General features: G+C 40.8%; 1 protein-coding gene across 5 annotated transcripts in view; it reads left to right on the top strand.

The window, feature by feature from the left end:
• CARF (calcium responsive transcription factor) overlaps positions 1-17,764 on the top strand; it is a 28,453-nt gene extending 10,689 nt beyond the window's left edge. For all 5 annotated transcript variants that reach the window (XM_075608588.1, XM_075608587.1, XM_075608585.1 and 2 more), the window contains 10 exons: positions 2,584-2,665; positions 3,269-3,458; positions 4,096-4,216; positions 6,204-6,347; positions 7,111-7,341; positions 9,070-9,232; positions 10,436-10,511; positions 12,272-12,381; positions 12,900-13,194; positions 15,140-17,764. In XM_075608588.1, the coding sequence (XP_075464703.1) occupies positions 2,584-2,665; positions 3,269-3,458; positions 4,096-4,216; positions 6,204-6,347; positions 7,111-7,341; positions 9,070-9,232; positions 10,436-10,511; positions 12,272-12,381; positions 12,900-13,194; positions 15,140-15,261 (1,534 nt within the window). In that variant the 3' untranslated portion in view covers positions 15,262-17,764. The remainder of the gene's footprint in view (positions 1-2,583; positions 2,666-3,268; positions 3,459-4,095; positions 4,217-6,203; positions 6,348-7,110; positions 7,342-9,069; positions 9,233-10,435; positions 10,512-12,271; positions 12,382-12,899; positions 13,195-15,139) is intronic.
• The last annotated feature ends 249 nt before the right edge of the window (positions 17,765-18,013 follow it).

The raw sequence follows: 18,013 nt of genomic DNA, 5'->3' as shown, positions 1-18,013 counted from the left end.
CCAGCACCGGGTCGGAACTGGCGCCGGGTAATGTCAGAGTAGCTGAAAATACTTCATCACTTACCTGCAGCCGGCGACGGAAGGTGAGGAAGACGGCGGCGACATATGGGAGTAGCAGCAGAGGTCCTTGTGGCGGTGGCAGCAACAGAAGTCTGTGCTCCGGTCACATGGTTCCCCGGCTCCCACTGGTATCAGCTGAGTGCTGTATTCCTGCTGCTCCCGTCGGCTGAACACGGACTTCTGTTGCTGCCACCGCCACCAGGACCTCTGCAGCTGCTCCCAGATGTCGCCGCGGTCTTCATCACCCTGCAGATAAGTGCCAACCGGGTACCCGGCCGAGTAAAATGCTTCATTTTGCCTGGGTACCCCTTACCCAGTTTTTGGAAAATTTAGTACCCGGTACAACACTACTCTGTACTATGAGAAAATAATTGTAGCATTTTTTTTTTTTTAAACCACTTTGAATGAGATTGTGAATGTATTATAATGTAACAAGTATTTTTTGTTTCTATAGCAACCATTTACAAAGTCACATCCCCTTCCTCTTCTGAAATAGGCTCTGGCACATCCCTTTATGAGCCCTGCCCTCTCTAGCAGTGCATCAATTGTATCTAGTGACTGCCTGGTCACATGATCTTCCCCACTGAACTTTGCTTCTTTGGTCCTCTTCTGCTGCACTGACGGCCATTTAGTGACCCCAACACCGAATCTTCGCTGATCAATCGGCAAATTAGCTAATTATTTATCATTGTGTGTATTGTATTGATGTACATATTAAAGGGAGGAGGGAGAACCAGCAGCTTTAATAGCTCATTTGACGTATTGAATCACAAGGCAGGACTTTTTCTGTTCAATCAATGTATATTTTGCTATGTATGGTGCTGAGTTCATGATGTGTGCTCTGTACTGTGGCGTAGCAAGATATTGCTGGGCCCCTGGGCAAAAAAATATAATTGATTCAGAACACTTTCGATATTTGCAAGTTAGACACGTTACAAAAGCCGACACGAAAATTCAATAGAAGATATGAAACACCTACTTTGAGCATTTATTTGCAGAACATCACCACAGGCGAAAGGTCTTGTTCGCTGTTATATAGATGTCATACCACAGTGTGGCGACAGTGAGACACATAATATAGGCTTGTGGGAGACGCATCGGTGAAGTGCGACATGGGAAGCCATTATGAAAGTGTCTGTTAACACCATAATTAAAGAGAATAACTACAAGTTATTGTCTAGGTGGAATATGACACATGAAAAACTTCATAGAATCAATAGGCAAAACTCTCCCCTGCTTTATAGCAGTGCTGGCCAACTCCAGTCCTCAATTTTATTTATTTATTTATTTGTAAAATATTTTACCAGGAAGTAATACATTGAGTTACCTCTCGTTTTCAAGTATGTCCTGGGCACAGAGTTAAGACAAATAATACATGGTTACAAATACAGTTACATAAATGAACAGGGTATACATTATATACAAGACATTGCATGCACAGTTAAAGAAAATATATATTATGGGCGAATGTAACAGTTACAGACCAGATTAAAATGTAAGACAGCCTTAGATTTGAAAGAACTTATACTGGTGGTAGATGTGAGAGTCTCTGGTAGGTTGTTCCAGTTTTGGGGTGCACGGTAAGAGAAGGAGGAGCGGCCGGATACTTTGTTGAGCCTTGGGACCATGAACAGTCTTTTGGAGTCTGATCTCAGGTGATAGGTACTGCATGTGGTATGGGTGAGGAGCTTGTTCAGGTAGCTGTAAAGGCAAGACAGGAAAGGTGAACTTTGCGCCTAGACTCAAGTGATGACCAATCTAGTTCTTTGAGCATTTCGCAGTGATGTGTGTTATAGTTGCATTGGAGAACAAAACGACAAATTGAGTTGTAGAGGGTGTCAAGTTTGCTAAGGTGGGTTTGAGGAGCCGAGCCGTATACTATGTCTCCATAGTCAATAATTGGCATTAGCATCTGCTGTGCGATACGCTTTCTGACCAGCAGACTTAGACTCCCAACATGTTTTAAGAATATCCCTGCTTCAGCACAGATGGCTGTCATTGACAGAACCACTGATTGAGCCACCTGTGCTGAAGCAGGGATATCATTAAAACCTGACTGGTTGGGAGGGGGGATCTTGAGGACTGGAGTTGAGAAACGCTGAATTAAAGAATAAGAATAAAGATCGTGTTTTGCTTCTTAATGAAGGTTTGAAATGCTGATTGGGAATTAAAACCGCGACACAAATTATATTGTAAACCAGGGGTGGCCAGCACCAGTCCTCAAGAGCTACCAACAGGTCAGGTTTTCAGGATATTCCATCTTCAGCACAGGTGGCTCAATCAGGTGGCTGTTTGAGCCACCTGTGCTAAAGCAGGGATATCTCGAAAACCTGGCCTGTTGGTGTCCCTTGAGGACTGGAGTTGTTCGCCCCTGCTGTAAATCCGGTGTCTGTAATGTATGCTCACTTTCTTTCAGTGGTCTTGAGTAAATACACGTGGAGTGCCCTCTGCTTTCTATAGGTTCTTCTCATTACCGTGTGCGCTACCTCCGTTTGTAAAACCATTTTTATATTCCCTTTTAAGGTCCGTAGAACTGTTTCAAAGACCCATCGAACCGTTGGCCACCAACCTTCCTGTCTGGGCTCGCCGCCTCCGGAGCTGCGAGGTGAACTCCCCTTTATATGTTGCCATGTGTATGTAAAAACGCAATATACAGATAGAAAGGACTGCGCTGATCAATAGAGGGAGAATCGGAGCTAGAAATCTATGCACAAACCATCCTGACCATGAAATCTGAAAGGATTAGATACGCCACTTTTTGTGTATTTAACGATCATATGGTTGTTTAGTCTAATTACCACCTCACACTTCTCTCTAACATTGTGAATGCACTATAAAGTAATATCTAGACACACTGGGCCTCCTGCTCTGAAGAGCTTACAATCTACTTTCGGTCGGCTGTTCAGAGGAAGGTCAATTGGAGCGAGTGCTCAAGGTCACAAATCATATTATTAGCTTATGTTCTCTAACCCATTCATCTCATAATGCTGCAGACCTCCTTGGCATAAAAAGGGTTAACACAAAGGTCCCAATGCATTCATACATCCAATCTGTTGCCACCACTCATAAGGAGTCACTTGCAGTGGCGGACCAAAAACAGGTCGTCTTCCCACTGTTTAAAAATCATAAGGGAGAGATCCCAGGCAAGCCTAGGTAAGTTAAGTCTGCAAGTGTTATGAGCCCTTTGTTTGGCATCCCTCATTCACAGAGAATTGGAGACTCTTACCGAGGTTTTTGCTTGACCGAGACTGAGCTCACGAGCATCTTAGGTCTCCACAAGCAGCAAACGCAGAGCGTCTGGGGAACCCGCCAATCTCCGAGCCCAGCCAAAGCTGCCACTCGGCTGATGTGGAAGTCGCAATATGTCCCATATGATGGAATCCCCTTTGTCAATGCAGGTAACGTCCTTTATTGTGAAGGTGGAAGCCATTGTTTATTACTTTAATGTCAACACTTCTTTGATGCAGCCTTTTAACACACGCTTTTTTTTAAAGTGCAATCCCATGTAGCCAATCAAAAACATTGTTGCAAATAATATAATAATCCAGTTGGCTTCCCCAAATAAATCTTAGTTTGCTAAAAAAAAAAATCTTCAGCTGCTTTTGTTTCTTTGAATTGTAATTTCAAATTGTATTTCTTAGAGGCCTTTGAAAGGGGGATTTTTTTTTTGTCAACAAAGTGTTTTCTCTACCCTCTGCCCACCCTGTCCTTATCAAAGAGCCAATAAATATAAGAGGGCATGTGGGGGGGCTCTGGGTTTGCAAACTCTCAAACCCTTCCCAGATATCAGCTAATCATGTTTACAAACTGACTTAAAAAGTGTGTTTTTAGCCGTCAGATTTTGGTATAATAGGCATCAGCCACACAGATCTAACCCCATAAACATGTCATTGACATCAGTAGACTTTGCGTGGCAGTCCCCTCTGGCAGCAACGTTTGTTAACCGCCGACCAGGAAACCTGATCTTTAGCTCTAGGAAACAAACTTTGAGACATTTGCATTTTGTGAACTGTGGCTGTTGTGTTACGCTGATAGGAAGCAGAGCTATTGTGATGGAATGTCAATATGGCCCAAGAAGGAAAGGACTCCAGCCCAAAAAGAGCATGGAGCAGGAAATCAAGTCTGGGAATATGTACAAAGCAACATGCCCAGCGCGGTGAGTATTCCTCGTCACTTGGGAGCCTTTGCAGTTAGAATCGCCTCCTCCCATTCAGTGCCAGCAAATATTACTAGTCCCTGTGGCAATGAGACACCCAAACCTTAAAGCAGCAGTTCAAGCAATGTCCTACGCGTGTTTTTTAAAATAAATCACTTCTGTACTATGAGAAAATACTTGTAGCATTTAAAATTTAAAAAAAAAATGGTTTAAAGACATTTGTACAGTTTCTAATGTAGGAAGCATTTCCAAAGTGACAGCCCCTTCCCCTTCTGATAGGCTCTGGCTCTTGAGCCCCGCCCTCTCTCTAGCAGTGCACCAATTGTATCTAGTAACTGCCCAGTCACTCATATTCTAGGACTACATTTCCCATAATGCTGAATTAAATAACCCTGAGCAAAGCGATTGATTACAGGAGAACGGATCGATCTGCAGCTCAGCTAATCACTTGTCAGTGTGCAGATTGTATTGATGCACATATTGAATGGGAATATATATATATATATATATATATTTTTTTTTATTATTATTATTTTTTAAACGGCAGCTTGAACTGCAGCTTTAAATTAGTATGTTTTATAAAGTATATAATTGTTACAAATGCTTATCACTGTATGAAGCAGCGCTCTTCAACCTGTTCTCCCAGGGGGCCAGATCAGAAAACATTTATCAGTAGAACAGTCCCCTGCTTATTATAATATAATTTTAGATGCATTTAAAAACGTGAAAATTATGGTATTTCAACAATCTGTGAGCATTTATAACATCTGTACCATACAGTATATATTTACATTACCTTAACTTACAAGTGAGTTGAAAGGTGAAGAATTGCACTTTGCTCCCGCTATTTTTAGACTAGTTTAGGAAGCTGAGAGTCCAAGGGCCACATCAAGACCCCTCATGGGTATATTGGGCTGCCAGTGTGAGAGCCCGAGTATAAAGCATTTTAACCCATCAGTTTATTTGCTGCTGCTGCTGCTTGAGATTCCAAGCCCCTCCGTGCATCACCAGCGGGTGTGTTATAACTTCGCCATCTTTTGTCTGGCTCTCCAGCAGTCGCTAAACGTGATTAGAGTTTGACTTTGAGTTGTTCTTTGAATAATGAAATGCAAACTAAACGCGGGGAATTTTAACACTGATACATTTGAAGAAGAAAAAAACAACTCCAAATGCAATATCTGTGATGAGAAAAACTAAATGCTAACTGTAAAGTATACAAGTCATATCATATAGGTCAGTCTACCAGATCTGCTTTTGATCTGGTGGACAGGTAGGTCTCTGGGTGTTTAAGATTAATCCTTACCGTGTCCTAATGACATACCTGGCACACCAGGAGCCCTTCAGACATAGCAGTTATGCCATAGACACATGCTATTATTCAAGGGTGTGATAGGGTTGACTGCTCTACGGAGCAGCAAGTCCGATCGAAACGGAGTTGTGGCCTGGTTGTGGCACGTGGTTGCTTCAACTGCTGCCAGACCCACTGCACTAAAGATTAACATATTGACCGCAGGTTTTTTGCATTTTTACTTTAAAAGACCTCTTTCCGTTTCCAGCGCTGTTTTTATTTTTGAAATCTGCAACTCCGTTCCGATATAAGCATTTGAAATACTTAAGTGGTTAAAATTGAGCTCTCCCCAGAGCGGAGTAAAATTCAATGGTTACCATGCTAAGATCAGAAGCTCGAAATTAAGAAAATCATGATTTCTTGACACAAAACATTTATTTAAAAAAACAAAAACAAAAAAACTTATATAGGCTTCTGGTTTTGCAAGATGCTAAAATGATCAAAATAAACCTGAATTACATAAAATAGCCAGTAATCTTCCTCAGTGATTATATATTCCAGTATAACACTGTTTTTGATACAATTTCCATAGGATTTGATGACCATGTTTGCACAGTATATGTCACAACAGAGAGAAAGCTGCATCTTGCTACATCTGTAGCTATGAAATAAAGCCATGTCTCTTCTATCATCTTCAAGGATATACATAAAGAAGGTGAACAAGTTCCCCAAGTACAGAGTTCCTACTGACCCGAAGATTGACAAGAAACTCATTAGGATGGAGCAGGAGAAGGCTTTCAACATGTTGAAGAAGGATCTGGATGGAGCTGACGGGGTGTTAAGGTAAAAAGAAAGGGGTTTACTGCTTCCTAGACATAGCAGGACACTGGGTCCACTGAGTTATGGAACATGTAGCACTTGGGTCACACGAGAAAATAACGACAGTGCGGGAATAAGGTGCTGAAGATTTGCATTGTATAAAATGACCGGTAAGTCGTACATGAAACATTAATGAAACGGGATGTATTGGTGTATGCAACATGCTGCCGCTGAAAAGTGTTCTTTCCAGAAAAAAAAAATCTGTGTTTGAAAACGAGAAACGAAACGAAGATTTAGCGGCAATTTGTGCACTATTTATGATCGCGTATTGTGCATACGAAAGGCAATTTAGAAAACAATAGGTACTTTTTGGATGAATTACATAGATACTGAGGGCAAATAAATACCATTTTGCTCACCTCCTTGACCCATTTTCTTAAAATCCCTTAAATCCTTTTCTGATCACTGTTTTTTTCTGCAGTGCATTGGCCTACACCACCACTGCTGAAAGACTGTTCCATGTACGCAGTACTTTTTTTATGTTTTGTTTTTGTGTGTGTGTGTAGAAGTACGTCCTCTTATTTCCATGATATCTCCAGCTTCAGTGCACAACCTTTCATGTCATTGGGACTGCACCTGTACCCCATACCATATGTAAGTTCCTTGGGTCTGGGACTTCCTTACAGTTGTCTATTTGGCTTAACATATATGTACTCTTGTCATACAAATGGTATAGTCCTCCCTCCCACAGTTTCCGTCACTTGTGTTGATCTCTCTTGTTCCGTAGGTGGTACGTGCAATTGCCCGACCAGGAAGCACATCAATATCACGACCTGGAGCCGGCCTGCTTCTCTCCCTCGCTCTCCCCGTTCCCCACTCCTGCAGAGGAAGAGGAGGAGGTGCTCTGCGATGAAAACTCTGCTCTCTCCTCACGGCTTCACCCGCGGGTAGCAGACAAGATTCGGGAGCTTGTATGCCAAGGCATTGACGAGGTTTACTCCGTCAGAAAGCAGTTGAGGTGATGTGATCCGCTAAAAAAACCTGCACAAACTGCATCTCTTTTTCGTCTCAGTAGCCAAGGCTCTTATGATTTCCATGGCACAGGTGTGGTATAGACCCTGTAAATTGGTGCCAGAAATTCTGAGAGAGGTAGCAGTGTCTGATCAAAACAGCTACTGGTGTGCATTTCTTGGGGTATAGCTTATAGCTACTGTGATCACTGAATTTTTGGGAACGCTGAAGCCTTTTTCATCAGCGGTAAACCCTTAACAAGCCCTGCCAGCTAAGCTGCAAATAAGAAATGTAATCTGATCTTTCATGTAAGGTAAGACAGGTGTGTTTAATATATCAACAGAGGCATAAATATCAATCACATGCAAGTTACCAATGAGTTAATAGTTATCCCTTACTCAATCACAATTATATCTATACGCTGTCACCACCCGATTTAGTTATGCAAACATGTAATTCAAATTAATAAATCTGCCAGGGTCTCGGGTCCCTGTTTGATAGAAAAAACTATGCACTTAACATACAAAAATCTGTTGTAGCAAAATGTGTCCAAACATGTAAATACTCTCCTGGGTGTGCAATCAGTTCATTCAGAGCTCAAAACATCACTTATTAAATGTTATAATATATCTAAAAATACAGTGCTCAAATTACAAGAACATACAATTACAATAAATGCAGAACAGTTGATCAAAATAACAGGCTAAAACAAAACAGAAATCCCTATACATTACCATATGTCATAGGTTTTCCCCAGAGAGGTGACTGGCGCAGAAAATGAGACTTCACATGTTTGGTCCAAACACAGCTCTGTTGAAATCTGATTTTCATAAACCCTTGCTAAACTTTACGTACAATTTTTCCCCATTGAAACAACATAAGCCCATCCCCGTCGTAAATCAGCTGTTAGATTGAGAGTTTCACGACAGAATAAAAGAAGAAAAACGTGCAAACAACGTTTAAACTTTTCCTCTATCTAAACGCACTCATAATCTTCCTTCTGTAATACACACACGTGAGCTACATCAATATATTCAGGCGGTCATTACGGACGCAACAAGACTTATCTCGGCCGTCTTAATCCTAAATTTAGGTGACAAATGGATATCTGTCCCCCAGTACCTAACGTGCCTGGAATCATTATATGCTACTCGGTGCCACGGATACACCCATGCAACTCCCAACATGTTCAGCAGATGTCACATGATATTCTCATTTCTACTAAAGTCCTTCAATGAGGGCATAACCTGTGGGTCACCTTTCTCTGGAATGTACCAGTGATTTATTCACAAACTGTGAGTTTGCTTTGAGGCTCGTAGAGTCAGCTGTGCTTAACGTTTACGACCTTCTAACCAACACGTGTCACTTTTAGTGGGCTATCCAGGATAGGCCCCCCAATTAAGTTCTGTTTGAAGCCTAGCACAGATCCATGACATGCCAGGACCTGTCATAAACCCAATACAGTATATTGTATTTTTAAACCCAACTTGTTGCACCATTAACCCTTGAAGCACCAGATGGATTAAAATACATAATATCTCATGATGATATCATGACAATGCAAAAATAAAAAATAAATTAAAAAAAACAAGTAGAAAGCATTACATGTTGGTGTGTAGCCAGCTTTTTAATAGCACGTGTTGTATTTATGGCTGTGCAATCTGTTATGTACAAAGCCATACATAATGACTTTTAACGCCTTCTAAATTGCGGCATTGTTCCCTCAACTCACCAGGAAGTTTGTGGAGCGGGATCTCTTCAAACCGGACGATATTCCTGAACGGCACAACCTGTCCTACTTCCCAACAGTGAACGACCTGAAGAATCACATTCATGAGTTGCAGCAATCCCTGGGAAATGGGGAGCTCATCTACGATATGGAAACCATTCCTGCAGCGGTGAGAGAGGCCCCTGGCGGGGGTGGTCTGGGTACTTGAGACAATGAAACCGGATGGCAGATAAAGGAGCGTTTGATTCCCCTTAGCCTTCTCGCTTTTCCTATCTGCTGTAAAGCATTAGACTTAGATTCATCTCCAATTTCTTCTCTGTTTAGGGCTCTCTTGTGTATAGCACAAGCATGTATTAACCTTAACTGGGGGCCTGTCTTATGCACCTACTATCCCTACTATAAAGAACCACTTCACATTGTCTTTGAATCTACCTTTCCACAGTGCCTGTTCTAGCTTTTCTTTTTTTAATTGAGATTATTACACTAATAGCTTACTAATACATATGTATTAAAGTACCTATCATGCCCATCTCTCTCCTATCTTCCAGCATCTGTCCTATATCTTTCCTTATGAGGTGTTTGATGGAAGTCAGCTTCCAGTTCTGTATGTTTTCCAGAAATTGTTCTTGTGTAAATCTTAGAAAAAGATATTCTCCCCAAAATATAGATGCTCCTGTTTGCTTCTAGTATCCGTGAAACACATTAAACTTTATGCTACCAGGAGGGGCTTGCAGTATATTACACAATGCACAGCAGGCCCTTTGTGGCATCAAAAGAAATATTAAGGTACTGTTCCTCAAACAGTTAGGTACATCTTCTGGTATTTATTGCGTGTGCCTGTAGCAGTTGTTTGCCTTCACAATATCACCCCTCGCACCTCTGCAGCTCTTAGGCCCGTGATATAGTGCGCGCGTTCCTGTGTGAACGCTCGTGCACGTGACGCACACTTTTTGTGTGTATGGTCCGTGCTGCTGTGAGCGACAGGCTGGAAGGGTACTGTGTGTGTGTGTGTGTGTGTGTGTGTGTATTAAAATGTTTAAAAAAGACCATGCTGTGAGAATACATTATTCGCCGCAAGCGCGCCCACTATATTACGGGCCTTAAGCCGTACCTTGGAATAACCCTTCTTTCATCTTTTTCAGTTTAGCTGTAGATGTATATTTATTTGTTTGTTTTTACTACTGTGTTGAAATGGGAAGTCTTTACTAGTATAGCTTAGAACTGTAAGCGATTAAGACATTTATTTATTTTAAACCCTAATTGAGATATTTGTGCTTTTCCAAAGCCAAGTAGAGAATGAGGTGCTATAAACAGTAATGCAATGTTAAGGTAATGTTTCAGAATTGACAGCTGTGCAATGATGTCTTTTCAGCTTCAATGGACTACGGATAGTGGGAATATTCTCAACGAAATGGTAACAGTTACACTTGGATCACCAGCCATGGAGGGTAAGAAATGTACAACGCCTAGAACCGTATAACTCTTGTAAGTTTGAATTGGCTGGAAGTGGAGTCTGGCAACCTGATTGGCTATCTGGCACTAATTACATGGAAGCGTTTGGTAAATACTCGGTGAACACAGTTCACAGGCTGTAACATTTTCCCCTTTGAACATCAAACGCACTAGTGAGTTGCAGCGACTGAAAATATGCTTGGTTATGATAGAAAATAGAAAAGTGAACAAAGACTTGTATATAGCGACTTCGTAGGCTGCAGTTATTAGAACTGCACAGCTTTTAAAGAGTAAATCCAAGTGGCACTTAAACAAAAAAACCTTTTTTTTTGTTTTGCTATATGCAAATTTGATTACCTTTATTGAAAACGAATTACCTAAGCTGCTGATTGATTCGTTCACCCGTCATCGATCAGCAAAGACCCTGCTTCCCAAGGTTCACTAAATGGCTGGCTTTCAGTTTCTATCAATTCTGCAGTCAGTGTAACTCAGCAGCTACAATGTATTCTTATATTACTAAGGTAACATTATCTATTGTTACAGTTTGCTGCTGAAAGTGCTGGGAATATTGGCAACAAATGATCACAAACGGGAAAGTGTTGCAAAAATCTTGCACTGCTGGGGTAGTGTGCTAAACCCGGCTATAGAAATCAAAAGGATTCTCAGTATATTAATACTCAATGTCTCACACTTTAATCTGGTCGGCAACTCTTACATATGCCTGTACCATATATTATCTTACTGTGCATGCAATGTCTTGTATATAATGTATACCCTGTTCGCTTAATGTAACTATGTATTTGCAACCATGTATTATTTGTCATCATAACTATGCCCAGGACATACTTGAAAATGAGAGGTATCACTTCCTGCTAACACATTTGATAAATAAATTAAATAGCATTAAGTTAAATAAAAAATGTTTTAAAAGGTAGTAAGTATTATCTAATACTACAGAACTGATTTGTTAAAAAAAAAAAACACATGTAGGAAATTGCATGAATTTTTCCGTTAACATGTAAATATCAAAGGGTTTTCATCCTTTACCAGTTAAGTTAACATCACAATCCATAAAATGTTTCCTTCGTTATTTTAAATGATTAAATGACATAATAAATTGAATAATTACTAGCTTTCTTTAATGAAGACTTGAAAGCACATCCCCCATATAGAAGTCACAGACTTGAAGATCCGTGCTCCTTTAATGCCAAAAGCCACCAGCAGCTCAATGTAAAGCAAAGAACTTGTAGACCTTCTGGCAAAGAAGCATTTAAAGCAGTAGTCCCCATTCTGTGTGTTATGTTTGTTTATTGTACCTGCTCTTAGGGATTCCCCGGAACTGATCCAAGCTCTCCAACCTCCAGGGGCTACTCTATGGTTCCAGTGATGTTGAAGATTTTTTTGTGTTGCGGATTCACCTATAGAAAGTCACAATGTCGTCTCCTGATGACATTGCAGCTTTCTATTGGCCGCCGGAGCACGGCTGACCCCACACTCATATTGTGTCTAGCGAGTTGATATTACTTCCTGGAGGACCAATTAGTTATACCTCGGGAACCAGGCTGGGTGTCCGCAGATCAGTTCTGAGGATCCCCCTGGTTCATGCAGTGTAAAAAAAATATAACGGCACAGACTCCTGATTTAAATGTCCCCGTCCCCCCTTCTCAATTAATTTAAAAAAGAACACACTAACTCATCACACCCAAATCAAAGATATCTATATAAATGTGACACTTGTATGCATTTTCTGTCTCAGAACAAGTGGAAAAAGTGGAATGTCAGCCCACAGAAGACGTGTGTCAAGACACAGCTCAGCTGATCTCCTCACTCACCTCCCTCCAGCCCAAGATCTTTGCACAGCTACAGGTCGGTAACATAAAGCCATAGCATTTGCCGGCATTTTGGACAACTTAACTTGCCTATATTCCAGACCTACAACAACAAAAAACATAAGACCGGATGTGTCAAGAAAAAAATACTATCGCTTTCAATGAGATGTCTATGGTGAATGTGTTTTTGCCCTAGGGATACTGTTGCTTTGATACATAGACTTATTGAATTCTGTTCAGTCATTAGCTGATCACTCTAAGGTCACTGGTGAATCTCAACACACTGCAGCCTTACTACACTGCAGTAAACTTATACAAAATGACTGAAGCTATTTACCCATATAGATGTAGATTTGCAGGGATCCTTAAGTGGATACTTGCAATAAATAACGCATTGAGATGTACAATTAAAAAAATTATGTTTGCTTTTTAATGCTGTCATCTAATGAATATAATGTACTTGTTGCTTAACTCTTTGGTTGCCTTTGGGGCGTAGCAATGTATTACAGGCTCCTGTGTCCGCCTAAAGGTTAATACCTGCTCTCTTTTCTAAAGGGCCTCCAACTGCAGCCATCGTTCACGTCTTCTGATGGAACAACTGCGCTTATCACAGTAAATCAGCCGTCCCTGGGTAGCCCTGCCTGTCTGTTGAACCCTAGAGGGGGTAACCAGCCTCTGATGCTCAGTCATTTGCACAGCCATCTGAGTGACTCCCCTGCTTCTTCTCTCAGCATGGGGCAGCTGGTAACAGTGGAGGATGCAGCTTGCATTGCTGGAGAGGTGCACCAGATTCTGCTGGGGGAGATGCACCCCATCCCAATCAGGATATTAGAAAACCAGCCAACTATTGGTGAGTCGCCACGTCATCATCATCTCCATATCGCCCATATATAACCAGGATGGGTACTTCCTTTGCTTTTGTCATTGTTAAAGCTCTTGAATGTGCTCTATTAAATGCAGTGACATGTTTACAAGGCTGAGAAAAGCTATAACAGGACATGCGAGATCTTGGGCATTTTAAGATGTGCTGCAACTAGGGAAAACAAATGAAAAAAGCAGAATGTCCCTGACCATGAAACTTATTTAAAGATCCCACCATTTGAGTTAAATTGGAAGTTTATAGTTTTGCATATTACACTCTCTCCATGTAAGTGGTGCTTAATCTTCATAATTTAAAGTAATGAGGTGTGTCCCTTAAAGACCCAAATCTATTGTATAAAACTCGGCATTGTAGTTTTGTTGAATTGTCCAAACCAAGGGGGAGGGAGGGGGAGGGGGGATGTGGGTTGAAGGAAACCTCGCTACTGTCCGTGACTTGGGTGCTGCGACCAGGGGAAATGGGCAACAAAACACAAGGAGAAAAAGAACCCCTATAGTGGGAGCACTCGGCTGGCCAATGATACTGATGTGAGAAATTTTTAAAGTAACCTTATAAAGAACACAATAAGCTGTAGTATTGTAAGGTGAGTAATAATTAAAAAAAATTAAAAACAACTTTATTGGGAGAATACCACAAATAAAATAATGGTCCTAAATAATATATCCTAATCAAGCGGCGAATTAAAATGCAATGAAGGTGGAGTGAGTCAATGGAACAATGCGTCTAATGCAGTTATTGGCTATCTGGATGTCCTCTGATGTTAAAGGTAAGTGTGTACCAAAAATTCAGAGAGAGTGCAATGCAGCTGAAGCATAACCATATATATATATATTGCACATAAATCCAGTGCTGCAAGTCCAACAAGATAGCAGGTAAGTTCACTGCCAAAATGTTTTAGACAACGACTTGTGTCCGGAGCCCTCTCTGCATGAACAATGTGAACTGTATGGTTTAGTGCTGCTTATAACAACCAACTGTCTCAAGCAATATATCTACACAATCTATAAGGTCTAGGACTGAAAAGAACTCTAATGAACCAGTGCTGCGAGTCTAACAACAAGGCAGCATAATAATCTGCCCTGATGTTTTAGCAGACAACGACTTGTGCCCGGTAGGGATAACCCTCACACTTGGTAAACATCAGACTCCTGTGGTCCAGATTGTCACAGAATAGAACACACTCTAGAAAATCATGCATGTACAAAAATGAAAGCAGTGGTACTGGTATACAGTGCCCATGCAATGTATCCACATCAGGCTTATTGTGTGGATAATGCTATGTCTTGTGCGTCTAAATACCATATAGTTGTGATGTATAATGATGCATAAGTCCCTAGGCATAGGAGAAGAGGAGGTGATATAATCATGTATGCAGCACAAACCTTAGGCATAAATTGTCTTTACTCTACCCCCCTGAGGCGCATAAAATACAGACCGTGAGTGTCTGTAAAACCGGGAACCTTCTCAGTGTTTGGAGACAGTGAGTAACCGGAAGTGACAAACCCGGAAGTCTCGGGACGCGTCACCAGTGACGTCAGTACGTTCTGAGGTTGCAATGTTGAATTGTCCTCTGCTGTTTTGCACATTATCTGGATTTAAGATGCTACTTTCGGAGCCTAAAGGAGCTTCAAACCACACTCTCAGGGACTTATTCTACAGTCATTCAGCTGATACATGAGTTTGATTGCCTCGGTCTTATTCTATAAACTGTGATGGCTTCGATCCGGTGTTAACGCACAGATTGCCCAAATTGACATCAATGCGTCTTTCCGTGCGATGGCTTCAGATCAGCGCTATCGCCGATTATAGAACAAGGGTCCATATCTCCTCCTTATAAGTTGCATTCTTCTTTTGTGTTGGTACATTTTTTTATTCATATAAATAATGTTCTCTTTTTTTTTTGTGTCCTTTGCAGTTGAATTAAATCCAGTCAATACAGTTTACACTGAACACGTTGAACAACTCCAAACAGAGACATCAGCAGAGCATTTACCTGTTCTAGAACATAAAATCACAGGCTACCATGATCCTGTGTGAATAGTGAAAGGTTATAGGGTTTTTTTCTTGCCTGCCATGGCCTTCATTGCGGGACTACTAGCCCTCATATTGAGGGTGATTTGTAGCATGAAAGACAGACTGGTGATCCACAATTTGGATACTTTCATCAATGAACCTTCTTATTTTTCCTCCACCTCTACTGCTTATAGGGTAATGTAGTGCATTTCTCGTCAATATGTTGCAGCTTCTCTCAAAATTGAAGCATGGAAAAGGATACAGCATTGTTGGCACCACATCAGGTGTTCTGAGTGTCTTTGTGTCCTCAAGTCAGCAGGCTTGATCTGCTAAAGAAGTATCCATATCCTATTCCTACTGGACATTCATGTTGTGAGGCCTGATGAAGAACACAGCACAAGTGAGCGCTGCACTAAATTAAAGGCTAGTGACGCTAAGATTGTTACGTTACAGATTAACAAACCAGGATGGTCTGAGAGGCTGGACCAAACCATAAAGAATGAAGCATCACATTTTAATTCCTATTTGTCCTGTCCACCCTGTAAAAGTCATGAGTTAAGAAGCAGAATTCTCCTTCCATCCGTGTAAAGAACGCCTATTTTTTTGTTGTTGACCATTTTCTAATCATTGATTTCCCCGGGTGTTAAAATGTTCTAAATATTGCATCACTGGCATCACATAATGTTTTTTCGTATTGGCCACACCACGACAAACTTTTTTGGAGGTGCCTGCAAAGACGTAGTGGATAGCAGGACTTCCACAAAGGGGCCAAGTCTGCTTTCAATGAATGTGTGTTGCTTCGTTGTATCACAAACGCAGGCACATTGGAAATTTTTTCCAGTTAGTACATTCCAAAACTTGTGAAAACTTGATTTCCTCTGGAAAAGGGCACACATCCTTCAGAAACTAGAGAAACCAGGAGCCCCGGGGTATAACACTCCCTTAAATACTGTAAAAAATATATATATATATATATATTTAAAGGTGCTGTTTATTCCCTACTCACCTTCCCAAATGGGCCAACGGTAAATACAACAAAACAATCGGAATAGCGCTCAAAAACTGGCACATTTTATTGATCAGGCCATTAGCCTCACCGAAGAATTTTTGTAGAATAGATAAAATGATGATAAAGACCAAAAATACAAAAGATGCAGATAAAATACAAATGTTGGCTATAAATTCCATTTAAACAATAAATGTCATCCTATGGCCTGTCACCCTTCACGCGTCTCTATTGTTACTCCAGTACTCTATTGAGTGTTAGGTGGACATCCCATAGTCCCCATTATTGATCAAACTCTTAAAGTCCCAACAATATTTTGGGATGAATAAGTCTAAAGAAGGGCTAGGAGGGTCTGAAATGTTACCCGTAGACTTGCGATCTGCACCCTCCTCCCCCCCTTCCTTTTCTTCGGATCCCCTCAGGAGCTCAGGCATGATATAAGTGAAAGTGGGTGAAACAGTCCAATTTATTTTGGACTTTCTTTGTATAGGACACCTGAATAACTTTTGGACTAATCTGGTTGGAACGTTTTAAGAGTTTGATCAATAACGAGGATTATGGGATGTCCCTCTAACACCCTAATAGAGTAATGGAGTACCAATAGAGACCATAGAAGGGTGACAGACTGCAGAAGGACCTTTATTCACACACACACACACACACAAAATCTGTATTTTTTGGTCTTTTTTTATCATCTTTTTTATCTAGTCTACAAATTATTCTGAGGCTAATGGCCAGATAAATCAAACTTGCCTGCTTTTGAGTTCTATTCCCATTGTTTTTTTTTTTTTTGTACCTTCAGAAACTATACTTTGTGAGCTTTTTAATGCTTCTTTATGACATTTCGGCTTTGATTTATTAACCCGTGTTAGGCTCTTGGGCCCTTTGTACTACCCATTTAAATGAATGGCCTGTAAGGTGCTTCACGGCTTGGGACTGGGACAGTAAATATAGTGCTATGTCTTCTATTTTGATGCTTGTTCAGTTGTTTGCTTCAAATGTTCCTCCATGTTTTCTTCTCTTGTACCTGTTTCACACTGATGCTAGGACTAAGCTCTGGTGGAACCTGCAAACAGATGTCACAAGTGCTGTGCATTGCTCACCTGTCCTGCAGCAAAGCTGATCACTTGTTTATTCTTTGCAATAGTAGAAATATCAGGCTGGGGGAGATCTTTTCCACGCTTTTCATTACAAGCTCTGACCCACTGTTTATTTTAGACGTGAAACCGTACCAAAAATATCACCCAATGAGTTGCACCATCCAGGGACTTCCATGATGCCATGTTTCCAAAGGGATCTTCCGGTGGTTGTATGACTAAGCTGGGAGATGTGTTTACACAATTCTTTTTTTAAACTTTATCATAGCACATCTATTGAGAAAAGATGATTAGCAAACCAGACTGGATTAACCTGTCCTCCCAACGTTGACCTTCTTAAGCCACCCTAACTTGTTATCCATTGAAACATTCTTTTACGTTTAGCACTTCAGAATAATAATAAATAGATGCCTTTATCAAAAAATCTTTTGTCCATTTTATATCAAAGCCCATAAAGCAAAGCTTCAGAAGTTTCAAATGTTGCTCAAATCTTTCACTTCTTCCTGTCAAACAAGGAGATTTTAAACATCTTGGGGTTTATGGACAGAGGCAATTTAGGAGTAAAATTGACTCAAACAGGCATTTTTACCTTGCGTCAATGTATCAAAGTACTTTCTCCAGTTTTTGCTCCGTGTACACCATGCAAATTGGGAGATGTTCGAAAAGTATTTAC

This window comes from Ascaphus truei, chromosome 7 (assembly GCF_040206685.1).
Source record: "Ascaphus truei isolate aAscTru1 chromosome 7, aAscTru1.hap1, whole genome shotgun sequence".
Lineage (NCBI taxonomy): Eukaryota > Metazoa > Chordata > Amphibia > Anura > Ascaphidae > Ascaphus > Ascaphus truei.
The sequence above is the reverse complement of the archived record's forward strand: the minus strand, read 5'-3'. Positions and strand labels throughout refer to the sequence as shown.